At 40.2% G+C, this 13,319-nt stretch overlaps 4 protein-coding genes across 4 annotated transcripts; 2 read left to right on the forward strand and 2 right to left on the reverse strand.

Moving 5' to 3' along the window:
- Positions 1-704: 704 nt before the first annotated feature.
- On the forward strand, positions 705-1,544 carry LOC108038596 (larval cuticle protein A2B). Its single transcript, XM_044457015.1, has 2 exons — positions 705-771; positions 939-1,544. The coding sequence occupies exons 1-2, from the start codon at positions 760-762 to the stop codon at positions 1,542-1,544; spliced, it is 618 nt and encodes a 205-aa protein (XP_044312950.1). The 5' UTR covers positions 705-759.
- Positions 1,545-2,758: 1,214 nt separating this feature from the next.
- Positions 2,759-3,420, forward strand: LOC108041414 (larval cuticle protein A2B). The gene is made up of 2 exons (XM_017119341.2): positions 2,759-2,830; positions 2,900-3,420. Exons 1-2 carry the CDS (start codon positions 2,819-2,821, stop codon positions 3,347-3,349), a joined length of 462 nt encoding a protein of 153 aa, XP_016974830.1. The 5' UTR covers positions 2,759-2,818; the 3' UTR covers positions 3,350-3,420.
- A 2,387-nt stretch (positions 3,421-5,807) lies between these two features.
- Positions 5,808-6,720, reverse strand: LOC108041376 (larval cuticle protein A2B). Its single transcript, XM_017119294.2, has 2 exons — positions 6,659-6,720; positions 5,808-6,482 (listed from the first exon to the last, which is right to left on the reverse strand). The coding sequence occupies exons 1-2, from the start codon at positions 6,668-6,670 to the stop codon at positions 5,889-5,891; spliced, it is 606 nt and encodes a 201-aa protein (XP_016974783.2). The 5' UTR covers positions 6,671-6,720; the 3' UTR covers positions 5,808-5,888.
- Positions 6,721-8,181: 1,461 nt separating this feature from the next.
- Positions 8,182-8,851, reverse strand: LOC108041433 (pupal cuticle protein Edg-84A). The gene is made up of 2 exons (XM_017119364.2): positions 8,801-8,851; positions 8,182-8,736 (listed from the first exon to the last, which is right to left on the reverse strand). The coding sequence occupies exons 1-2, from the start codon at positions 8,810-8,812 to the stop codon at positions 8,182-8,184; spliced, it is 567 nt and encodes a 188-aa protein (XP_016974853.1). The 5' UTR covers positions 8,813-8,851.
- Positions 8,852-13,319: the final 4,468 nt, after the last annotated feature.

The raw sequence follows: 13,319 nt of genomic DNA on the forward strand, positions 1-13,319 counted from the left end.
AACTAATAAATAAGTCGTTTAAAAAGGAATTAACTTAACTTTTCTTTTTGTTCTTTCTGCAAGACTTCCTACAAGAATTATAATAGCCAATATTTATTTCTTTAATATAAATACCATTTAGTTTATATAGTTAAATAGGTATGTGTTACGTTTTAAAATAATTAAAAGTTTGGCAAGATTTACATAGTTTTGCAAATGGAATATGTTAAACAAACAAAACATCACTTAAACATCAATTCTCTTTGCCAAGATTGACAAAACTAATTTTAATACAATATAAAATATTTCTTTGATATTTTCAAAATTTAAAAACGTTTTTAAGGTAACATCAAGAGTAATATCATAAGGAAACGTATTTATTATCAAAACTAGTTCAAGAAAAAGCAATTAAGTTTAAGTTTTTGTAATATATTGTATATTTAATTGTAGTTTTACGTACGCTACAAAATAATTTTATCAACCAATAATATGTTAGCCAATACTTCTAAGAAATTGGTAATTAAAATTGGCTTGGCGTAATCAAGTGCAGCTGGGTATTTCAATCGAACACTTTCAATTGGGCAGAACTGAAGAAGGTGCGTGACTATTTTTACAAGCCACCAGCGACGTTCGAGGTGATGCGCCAAAAATGAATTCCAATTAGGTGTCATCAATGTCACCAAGTAGCGTATAAAATCCAATGGCCCACACTGGGTCAGACATTCAGTGTTTGGCTTTAGCCCAAGACAGCAGCAGTAAATCAAAATCATCCAATCAACAATGGCAGCAAAGGTTTGTGTGACCAGTTGGAGGATAAACGTTCCCGAGGATTACCAGTGCATACGAAAAAAGAACTCGACTCTTTCCATAAAATCAAAATCCTATTTGATATTAGTGATATAATGTTTTAAATTCAATATTTTAGAACATATCCTTAAAATGTGATTCAATATCTGCAGATTGTTATCGCTTTGGCTCTGTTCGCCGTGGCCCATGGCGCCGTGCTGAGGACCGCTGCTCCGGTGGCAGTGGCTGCTGCTCCGGTGCCCGTTCTGGCCAAGACCGTCGAGCTGGAGGAGGTGGACCCGCATCCCCAGTACTCGTACAGCTACGACGTCCAGGACACTCTATCCGGCGACAACAAGGGACACGTGGAGGAGCGCGATGGGGACATCGTCCGCGGAGAGTACTCCCTGATCGACGCCGACGGCTTCAAGCGCACTGTGACCTATACCGCCGACTCCGTCAACGGATTCAACGCCGTCGTCCGCCGTGAACCTCTGGCCGCCTTCGTGGCCGCCGAGCCGGTGGTAAAGGTTGCCGCCCCGCTGGTCAAGGCCGCCCCCGTCGCACCCGTCGCCCTGGCCGCACCAGCTCCCATTGTCCGCTCCGCCCCCCTCGCCGTCGCCGCTCCCCTGATCAAGTCCGCTCCCCTGGCAGTTGCCACGCCTTTCGTCCGCTCCGCGCCCCTGGCGGTGGCTGCCCCCGCCCCTGTTCTGCGCACCGCTGCCTATGCCACGCCCCTGCGGTACACCGCCCCCACCTACACCATCGCCAACTTGTAAATACTGAGGATGCGACCGCAATTAATCCAATCTGTTGTTTTGTTTCTATGATAATAAAATGTGATTTGTTATGTTAATTTGAAGATTGTTTTTATTTGTCTTTGGGTATATTACGCGACAAGAATACTTGATTCATGGATGTAAAAAAAATGTTTAACTGGATTTTGTGTAAAACTTCAAAATTTAAAACTATTGTCCTTCCATTATATAAACTACATTTTTGAAACTATTTGGGATGAATTTCCGTAAATATTCCAATAATTCCAATATAATATAAAGCTCTTAGGCAATATGTATTTTGGGGTCCTGATATCAAATAATTTACAAAGAGTGCGATCTCTGAAAAAATTGGGTTTTACCTGTATTTTGAAATAAACTAACCAAAATAGCTTCTTCAAAAGTTTTGAGAGGATATGATCCTCATTATACCCAATTGATCCCAAAGTCATATCGATTGTGACGCAGTGGGGAGAATGACACATGTATTAAGAAGATTATTCTCGCTTATCACTGAAAAAGACCTTGGCCCACGGTAGAACTGATAAGTTGTAAGGCAGATTTGTATTGGTGGTGGAGAAACTGGTAGTACTGTCGTTGTTATAGGGCTAAACATGATATTGAGAAAGGAAAGGAAATGAAATTAAAATTTAGTCGAAGTCAAAACATAAAATCAGACTTAGAACTCTGCGCAAAGAACAGTAACTCTCATATTTTTAACAAGTAATAATTTTTTCAACAAGTCATCAGTGTAGGTCAGTTCCACTCACTCTGTAATCTACTTAAGCTCTGTGCTCTACCAAAATATGGTGTCGGTAACATAATATACCACTCAAGGCGGAATAGTGAAAGCGACTGATCCGCGAATAGTCCGCGGAGGGACAGACAGACAAGTACCGAAATCCGAGGGTCTCTCCTATGACACTAAGCCCCAACACATTTGCATATCTCCACATATTGCATAAATGTATATACATATTTCTTGCCGGCGGCGTGGGCAGTTGTAATTGCCCCTTTTTCAGTCGATAAATTAATAAGGTAAATAGCATAGCAATAATACAATAAAAAATGTAAAAATATATGATACGAAAAGTGACAAAAATGAATTTGCCCAGCAGCGAATTAATCAATTTCAATTCGTTATTCGCATTTTGCTTTTTGCCCTCTTTGACTGGGTATAAAAAGCAATGCTCGTGGTCCAGTAAATCATTCCACATCTTCTCTGTCTTCGCAGCAGTTAACGGATAACCAACAAGCCCACTTCCAAACCCAGAGCCATGGCCTTCAAGGTGAGCGATCCTGAGCGGAGGACCTTCTGATCCTTTCCAGTATTGCATACTGATCCTTTTTCCCCGCAGTTCTTCGCTGTTCTCGCCCTCATTTCGGCTGTGAGTGCCGGTGTTCTGCCCGTCCAGCAGGTCTACCACGCCGCCCCCGCCGTGGCCACCTACGCCCACGCCCCCGTCGCCGTGGCCCACGCCCAGCCCGTCCTGGCCAAGGCCGCCGAGGAGTACGACCCCCACCCCCAGTACAAGTTCGCCTACGATGTGCAGGACGCCCTCTCCGGGGACTCCAAGAGCCAGGTGGAGGAGCGCGACGGAGATGTGGTCCGCGGGGAGTACTCCCTGATCGATTCCGATGGCTTCAAGCGCATCGTCCAGTACACCTCCGACCCGGTCAACGGATTCAACGCCGTCGTCAACCGCGTGCCCCTGGAACATGTGAAGACCGTGGTGAAGACCGTGGCTCCCGTGGCTCTGCCCGTTGCTGCTGCCCCTCTTCCAGTGGCCTACCACCAGCACCACTAAGAAACTCCCTTTCAGATTTGTGGCATCCGTTGTAGATCAATAAATTGTTAAATATTTGTAAGCTCAAGGAATACAGAATGCGTTTTTCTTCAGATTTTGGGGAGCATTTTCGAACTACCTGTCATTTATAACAATATAATTATGTCCTAATCAAATCAATTAATATATATTTTAATGAAATGCACAAAATAGGTACACTTAACTAATTGTTATAGTAAAATTATCAAGTCAAGAACACAATTTAAGGTATTATGTAATTATCATTTGCTAACCAAATATACACACATAAGTGGTTCATTCTAGCCTTCGACTTACAAGGTGAGTAGTACTCAAGCAAGATCGTAGTTACCCTAATCCCACCCAATAAACGTCAATGGAAGTGATTATTATGCATTACCTTGACTCTTCCCAAAGCTCTCTCAACCATATGCATTTTGTAATCAATTTTCTGGCAGTAATAAGTCATTAAGGGCCCAAATTGATCAGGCGTTCGCGTCCGACCCATTTTACACCAATCAACGAAAATTGGGGTAGACATCCGATCGGAAAGAAAACGCATCGATCGGAACATTTCAATAAAACCATCTGCGTCGAAGGCTTATTGAATTTAATGCATGTAATGCGGTCCGCTTTTGGAAACCAGTTAAGGTCGTCAGTTAAGTTGCAGCTTTGGCGTGGCCAGAAACCTTTCGCCAAGTCTCTTAATTTTTTTCGGGCAGCCTGAGAATGATTTACGCGACATTATTTTACCTGCCCAATCGTTTCCCTTATCTGACCGACCGCCTTTCCAACGCGGACAAGTGCAAATATGCCAAGGTACTCGAAGGAGGACGGCGGCCAACGGACGAGGGCGAGGGTTAAGGTCAAAGTCAGTTGGCATTGTTAATTACCGTTGGAGCGAACGGACCTCGCTACCCATTTCCATTTCCATTCCCATGTTTAGCATGTAAGTACATCAGACTTTAATGCCAATGCGCATGCGCAACTCGCGGCGAGGCCCATAAAGTTAACCAGGCGAATTACAACAAAGCTCGTGTCGCATTGAAAACCAGACCAGACGGACGACCACCTCACTTGGGCCCAGTTTGCACCGGCTCCATGAATGAGTAAACAGCTTTTGGGGCTTCCCTCTTTAAATTTATATTCGCTGGAACTATTTTACGGACCTTACATTGGCCCGGTGTAAACGCTTCTGGCATTGCCTCCGCCGTTTCGTAGCGCATTTTGTGCGTTCTTGGACGTGTTGGACCGCGGCTTCGCTGTCCAATTATGCGACATTATTTTATTGCTGCCTTTTTGTGCCAGTAAGTGATATTTTGTCAGTAGCTGTCGCTGTTAATGCATTCTTTTGCGGCGGCCTTGAAATCGGTCGTGGGAGAGTGAAAGTGAACAACACTTTCGGTTTTAACAAACCAGAAGAGGGAATTAACATTAAAAACTTCCTGGAGTACTTTTTGAGAAATTTAAATACAAGAGCTTGTTGTTTTCTCACGTCGACGGACATTTCCATCGAAACTCCAAGCAGGCAGACATTAAAATAATTGAGAAAAAAGATATGCTGATTGTTTGGAGAATATGAAAACTGCATTGTAGGTTTGCAGGTTGCAACAATCCACATATTTTTTTCCCAATTATTTAGATTTCTGTCTGTTTGGAGTTTCGATAGAAATGTTCATCGACGTGAACAAATTAAAAGTCAAAAATAACTATTATAATTGAAATCCGTTTAAAATAATCTTAAGGTTGTAATTATTTTTAATAATTGTCAATAAGTTATCAGCAATATATCGATCTTAACTAAAAAAAAACACATCTGACTTACCTATCCCGTCAAAGGGTATTTATAATACGTAATTGAACTTGGCGGACATATTCATAACTATCAATTAATGACCAGTATTGAGTGAGAGTTCAAAACATGAGTTTAACTTGGGATATTTAATAAAATGAAATTTAGAATTGAGTCCTAGACCTGCATTTTGACTAAATTTAAATTGCAAGAAAATATAATAGTGTATAATAATTAATAAAATCTTCCCAGACTTTTCAATAGTAGAAAATAACTGGATATCTCTGCGTTACTTAACGATAGAATTAGACTTTGTCGATGGTAATTAAATATTTAATAATATTTTAAATATGTTCTTGATTTAAATTTCTGTAATTCTGACAGGAAATCATCGAATAAGAATAAGATATAAAAAAAAGGAAAAAAAACAACCCACTAATTGAAGTTGGACAATAAAAATAAAAAAAGAATAAATTGAAATTTTGGGTTACCTATTCCTGCATTTTTTTACGCTAGAACTGGATCTTGAACTTAGGAAATAAAACTTTGCAAAACCATAAATTATCTTATCTAATTCCAGACATTGATATGATGCATTGCAGTTCTCTAAGATCGCGTAATTGGACAATTAATAAGCTTTGACCTCCCCAAAAGTGAAAGTAAACTTGATTTCCATTCAATTAGATCACATCCTTTATTCAATAACAACTAACGGCAATTATCGGTCGTGGTGGCCTATTCCTTGGGTTTTCAATAGGCGTACGAGATAAGAGGCGAAGCGAACTGGGTCTTGACGATGGCGGGCCCAGCGGCGACCAGGGGAGCGGCCTTGACGATGGGCGCAGGGGCGGCGGCGTAGGCGAGGGGAGCAGGGGCGGCGGCGTAGGCGAGGGGAGCGGGAGCGGCGGCGTAGGCCAGAGGTGCGGGGGCGGCGGCATAGGCGGCGGTCAGGGGGGCGGCACGGACCACGGGGGCGGCGACGGCGGCGCGGACAACCGGAGCGGGAGCGGCCACCACGGCAGCGGGGGCGGCGGCAACGGCGGCCACGAGGGGCTCACGGCGCACCACTGCGTTGAATCCGTTGATGGGGTCGGCGGTGTAGTCCACAATGCGGCGGTAGCCGTCGGCGTCGTTCAGCGAGTACTGGCCCTGGACAATGTCGCCGTCGCGGCTCTCCACCTGCGTCTTCGAGTCCCCGGAGATGGCGTCCTTCACGTCGTAGCCGTAGGTGTACTGGGGATGGGGGTCGTACTCCTCCACCTGGGCCACGGCGGCCAGAGGAGCTGCGGCGGGAATAATGCCAGCGCTGGCCACGGCGATGCAGGCGGCGAAAAGAATGGTTAACTGGAATTGTTCAAAAGAATATGTTTAGAATTTTAAACCCGATATTAGATTGCACTTGTTACAGGGAAAGATCAAGTAATATATTAAAACAACAGAGCAATTTATCTAGTTGATGTAGTTTTCCTCCTCTTATTGTCACTTGTCACTTTGTTTGCACTTGAGAACTTAATCCTTACTTTGAATGCCATTTTTGGTTGCTTGGGTTGGGTTGGTTGCTCTAGATACCGAAATTGGTGGTGAACTGATTTGAACAGCGTCCAACTGGGGCTTTTATACCGCCTCGATGGCACTCTGCCCGGGTTCGATGTCAGTGGTGTGCACTTGCGTCACAAAACAACGCCGACCATATCAAAATGCGAGACGCTCAAGACTAGAAGCGGTTGTTGCTGGAGCGGTATGGGGTAGGGGGGGTGGGGCTAAGGTAGCACGGCGGTGGGCGGCACGCTGCCAAGGCTGAGCGGTGACAAAGCCGCGGCGAGCATAATGCCTTCTTGATTGAATCGCACTTGAGCGGGCAGCCGAATTAATATTGGCCTCAGAAGTCGCATACCCGAACGTGCACTATGGATCCAGTCCTGCCCTGCCCCAGAAACCCCCCCACCCCCAGTATCGATCACGATGGTAATGATGATCGCTGGCATTTGTTTGCGCTTTCGAAAAATACTCGCTCACTAATAGCAACCATATCGTATGCAGCGCATGCGCAAATGCATAACAACGGTTTTTCAAATCGACTGTGCACTTGCAAGCTGCTCACCCATACCGATTTCCGAATTCATTACCCCTGCCCAGAAACAGTAACTTTGAGTTTGGACACCCCACCCCACCAACGACCTTAAGCGTTTATTTCGGTGGCTGTCGCTCCAGTTGAACGCTAATTGGATTTCGGGCTTATGTCTAGTGCTATACTTCCGAATGCCCACCCAACAAAGAGCAGTCATTGCGGATGTTTCGGCGGCATTCTTGCTGAGAATTTAGTTATGGAATGAGTTCGACACGTTCTTACATGTTTGTTTGGGATTACTTCGATAATTCGTTATGGAAATTTCGTACTTGTTGTGTTTAATCAATATAAAAGACAAGACTAACATGTACATAGTTCGTTAGAGAGTTTTTTGTTTTTTAACTAAAAAAATATTATCGAAGTATTTTTTATTAACCCTTTAGAAAATTATACCTATTTATTTTAATATTAATATAATGTGTTGGTGCTAAAAAACGTTGTGTTATAGAAGAACAGAACATATAACCAACGTTACACGTGAAGTTTAATCAATAACTTCAATTAAAGTACTAATTAAAATAGCTTTTTTAACTGAATTTACACAATATTACCAATTCACCACTCCACCGAAAAAAAATATTCGACCTATGGAGATTTCCTGTTTCGAATACTAAAGTCTCGAGATAGGGAATATTGAGCTTTGTTAAATCCATCTGGCGCTGCATACAGCTTTACAGTTTTTAAGGCTTAGTTTTGAATAGAAAATATAGCAAACAATTCTTAAGTAACGTTATTTCATCTTCTGCATATAATTTATCAAATATATGTAATTCATTATACCTTTATTTTTCTTTTAATAAAAGTAATACCATTTTAAGAATAATTAAAGGTAATAAAGGGAAAGGGGTAGATAATAAAACATTAAATTTAAAGTATTTTATTCAGACACAGTAAAATCGTAATTAAGAACAGATTCTAGAACACATATGAAATGGCATGGGGGTGATGGGCGTGGTGCAAGGAGGTCTTCAGCAGTGGCACATGGTGTGAAACGAAGGAGTGCGCCGGAGCAGCGTGGTGCACCACGTGGGTCACTGGGGCATGGTGAATCACCGGGGCGTAGGATCGGTGCACCACCGCCGATGCCTGAGAGAGGGGCTTCAGTGGTGGCAACTTCTTCAGCGGCTGGAACTGAACTTTGGGGGCCACAACTGCCGCCTTTGGCTTCAGCACCACCGCAGCACTAGAAAGTGGCTCACGGCGCACCACCGCATTGAAACCACGCACATCGTCGGCGGTGTAGTCCACAGTTCGTCTGTAGCCATCGGCATCGTTAACGGAGTACTGACCATGGACCACGTCCCCATCTCGAGATTCCGATTGCGACTTCACATCTCCGGTCTCTGGATCCTGCACATCGTAGTTAAAGGAGTAGTGCGGATGGGAATCGTAGGTGTCGTCACTTCCGGAACTTTTCACGGGCAGTAATCCAGCGCGAGCCAGGCCAAAAAGGGCCACAAATAACACAACCTGTGGACAGTCAGATGATATAAGATCATATCTTGAGATCCGTATAGAGCACATCGAAGCTTACTTTGTTTAACATGATTTTTGTGCAGAAGGTTAAGGCTTGCTCCTGTCGGTAGCTGATTTAACACAAGTCCACTTCGGACTGGCCATCGTCTTTTATAGGCGGCTGACTGCTCGTTGACCCAATGCCACAGTGGCCTGCATCTGCTTCTGCTTCTGCATCTGGATCTTGGCAAGGTCATCGCAGGGACCTCCAGGCCAGTCTCTTTCTAGACCGCCTAATTGGCGTTGAGATGCCCCAACGAGTTTATCAGGCAATCGACAGGTTTTCAGACCGTTTTTCACCTACATTCGAGGTATTGATTGAGCTCCTTCCATAATTTAGGGCAGTCGGTTCGCAGTAAAGTACATTATTGATATATTTTCGAATGGAAACGACTACTTATACCGCGTTTATATCTGGGTCCCTTTAGAATTAGAATTGGGAACAATTTCACTTTTAAGGATTTATTGCTCGGGAAGAACATTTTAACATCTGTTTGGATTCAATTTTAAATTCTATAGCGGCCTAAAGACATTCGTATTCATATTCTTATTATTTCAAACATTTCTTTTTGGTTACAGAATTCCATCATTCGTCGTTATAGAAATCAAGTTTCAATATGGCAAACTGAGTTTTCAGACCAATTATAGTTGCATGTGGGCAACCTGGCATATAAAACTCTAATAAACTACTAATAATCTAAAAATATATTTTACACCTTAGAAAGACCACCGGGAATTTGGTAGATTTCGGTGCTGAAAGGCTTGCTAGATACTTTCAAAAGCCAAAGCACCCAGGTCACCACTTAAAAAATAAAAGAACGTATCGCAAATCTATTTCTTCAATGACTAGTTTTCAGTTATATGCTTACGTTAATTTTATTTCCATGCTGATCTTGCAAATGGTCATGCAGAACAACTAAGCGATTAAGACGGCCGAAAAGTATGCAATGGTAATTTTTGGGTTTAAGTTTGAACAATAGGTGGTGCTAAATGCACTTACTCTATATCCCAAGAGAAAGTTTTATATTGAATTGAATTTTAAATACTTTGTTGGAATGAAAAAATTATTTTGTTCAAATTTAATTAAAAATTAACGTAGGCTACAATTCCGGTCAATAATATTGAATTTATTTTGGAATTGTGTATATGGTGGCATGATATTTAAATGTAGATTCCCTAACTTCAATTGTTTTCTGAACATTAAAAAGAACATCAATACTTTCTACAAACATTATATATTAATAAATTAAAATTAACGGCTCAAGTGGGTATTTTCTTTATCGCATGTTTTTATAACTTAAATTACTCTCACCAAGAAACTTGCACAAACTGCGAATCAGCCTTTCCCCCGAAGCCTGCCAATCAACAATAAAAACCGATGCCTAACCATTACTTCTATTATCCTGTTCAGCTGCGTTGTGCAGAAATCCCATTTTGCCCAGGCAAACAAGGGTAGACTGTTATTTTAGGAAGAATATTTTAGAAGCGGGGGCTGTTCTATAGAAGTCTGCTCCGATTGGTTCGCTTCAGCTGTGAAGCGGATAAAGACAGTGTGCAGACGGTTGTCTCGCTTTAACTTTATCCGATTCAAAAATGAATGACTCTTGAAGCATAGGATTTCGTTTAATGCCGGGTGCCTTTATAATCTTTACCGAGTTGTTTTTGCATAATTTTGCATCTTTAACAGTCAAGGTCATCCTCGAGTGCCTTGGCAATGTTTATGTTGTTCAAATAACACGAAAGATTAAAGTAAAGTCAATAAAACGGTCAGGCAGATACAAAATAGATTAAGGGCAATGCACTGTAGGAAAAAACGACCAAAAACCTTTGTGTGTAATTTAACATGTTTCAATAAAATTATGTTCCGCTTTTATAATATATGTACAAAATTCTAACGCACAACAAGTCCAGTGCCTCAGAGCTTAAAGCTAAATTAAAAAGAAAGGATATAATACATTTGTGTTAAACAAAAACATTTTTAAGAGATATTACTGCACAAATTTTTTAAAAAGGTAGCCTTAAAATAAAAAATCGGGGCTTAACGGCTCTTAGCAAAGGCCGTTTTTCTTGACCACTAAAACAGCGTTAGCTTTTAAACTATCTTGATAAGAACTATATAGCCAAAATCAACGTTCTCACAAATCATAGAGCTAAGGAAGTTAAACCTATTGCCCAAATTAACATCATCTTTAGTTTAAAATGAATAATAATTACGATATGGAAAACCCTATATAAATTATATAAACTTAGCTTTACAAAAATGATACAATCCTTTATTCCCTTTGGAGTTCTAATCATTCTTATATTATCTTGCAAAGGGTAATATAATAATAGCTTATTTTGTGTGCAATTTTTGATTATGAATAACTTTTCTCAAAGTTTAAGTTTAAGTCAAATCTTCGTCCAAGAGCGTGGCAGCTCATTTAAGGGGGAGCCTGCTTTAGAGGCTTAAAAAATGTCTACCCAAGCTATCCAAGAATGTGTCCCTAAAATTTCAGAACCAAATTCAAAATATTTTTAAAGTTACGGGAGAAATAGTGAGCAAGCGTTACTAAAACTTTGAGGTGCGATTTCTCGTTTTTTCATTTGTACAATTTCTCCTAACGGGAAAGATAGGAAAAAAATTAAACGTCCTATCGAAACGAGACAAAATTTATTGTATTCGGTATTAAATTCTTTTCTAGTTGACCCTCAAAAACCTAGAAAAAATGTTTATTTAATTTTGTTAAAAAAAGTTTTTTTCTTTAATTTGCGAAAAATTCTAGAATTTCGGACTTTTTGTTCAATTTTTTTTGGTTTAACTAGCTAGTGAATATAGAAAATTTGTTGGCTTTTTTTTGTGATGGAAATTGCGACCTGCAACTTTCCCGCCGCACGACACATGCACACTCGAGGCGCCTTGGCGAAATGCTTGTACCAGGCATAATATGACGTTTTAATCAAATATTTCTTTCATTTCCAAAAAAGTCCTCGGAAAATCAATTTTTTTAAGCTTCTAAGGCAGGCTACCCCTTAAGTTTTCTTGGATATAAAGTTATTGCAACTGATGGAATACTCTAACTTAAAAAGATATAATACTTTATTTTATAAAATGTTTTACACATATTTAAAATGACAATATATATTTTAAAAACGATTGACTTAAAATTTTTTAAGTACTAACAAATTTTTAAGTATAACCAAATGTAAGGTTGTTTTTGATTAAGTTACGACCAAAAAAAATGTACTTAAACTAAACAAGAAAGGAAAGCTAACTTCGGGCGGAGCCGAAGTTGATATACCCTTGCAGAATATTCTATAAATTATATTCTCCAAAATGATTCATATGATGCATTCTTAATACTCATAAAAAGTCCCAACTTCCTAACTTAAAAAACACCAAAGTTATGACATTTCCAATCGTTTAGTTATATGGCAGCTATAAGATATAGTCGGCCGATCCTTATGAAATTTGGTAGGTCGGATTGATTGGCCAAAAATAAAACCCATAGAAAATGCCAACTTCCTAACTTTAAAAACACCAAAGTTATGGCTTTTCCGATCGTTCAGTTATATGGGAGCTATATGATATAGTCGCCCGATCTGGCTCGTTCCGACTTATATACTACCTGCAATAGAAAGACAACTTTTGGGAAAGTTTCAAGCAGATAGCTTTAAAACTGAGGGACTAGTTTGTGTAGAAACGGACGGACGGACGGACAGACGGACAGACGGACATGGCTAGATCAACTCTCCTGGTGATGCTGATCAAGAATATATATACTTTATAGGGTCGGAAATGTCTCCTTCACTGCGTTGCAAACTTTTGACTGAAATTATAATACCCTCTGCAAGGGTATAAAAATACAACTTTTTGACACATGGTTTTGACCCGGGAAATCCATGTATACCCTTAATTTTGCATGTTTTGAGATTTTTATAACGATTAATACAAAATAAAATTTGTAACCATTCATCGCGCACGATGTTACTTGTCATCGATTATGACGCCACGTCATTTTCTATTTTTTATACTTTTGCAGAGTTTGCAACGCAGCGAACGAAAAATTTCTAACACCAAAATACATATTTATTGTTTATTAGGAGTCGCACTTTTACGCAAGTTCGTCCATTTTTGCGCAAGCTATTCTCTCAGTTTTAAATCAATTTGGATGAAACATTACCAAAAGCCTTCCACCGTTTTATTTCTTATCGTTTATGGTCAGATATAGAATTATAATGAAATATTTTATTATAACTGAAAGTTATAAACTTCAGTTTAGCTTTCTATCCTGTTTAATGTAACAACTGGATTATTTTAATAATGTAATCATGGGCTAAAAATTAATATTTTAAAAAATATTTCAGGGTTTAAATATAAAGATTGTCAGATTTTTATAAATAACATTTTTTTAAAAAACTTCTACAAAAATTGTTTTTAGGCAAGAAAACATAACTCCTGTATAGCTTTAGATGCAATCTCATTTCGTCGACTCAAAGACACCGACATGTGTAGATTGAGGAATTTTCATAAAAACTTTTTAAATATTGGGCGTTGG

This window comes from Drosophila rhopaloa, unplaced genomic scaffold (assembly GCF_018152115.1).
Source record: "Drosophila rhopaloa isolate 14029-0021.01 unplaced genomic scaffold, ASM1815211v1 contig_155, whole genome shotgun sequence".
Lineage (NCBI taxonomy): Eukaryota > Metazoa > Arthropoda > Insecta > Diptera > Drosophilidae > Drosophila > Drosophila rhopaloa.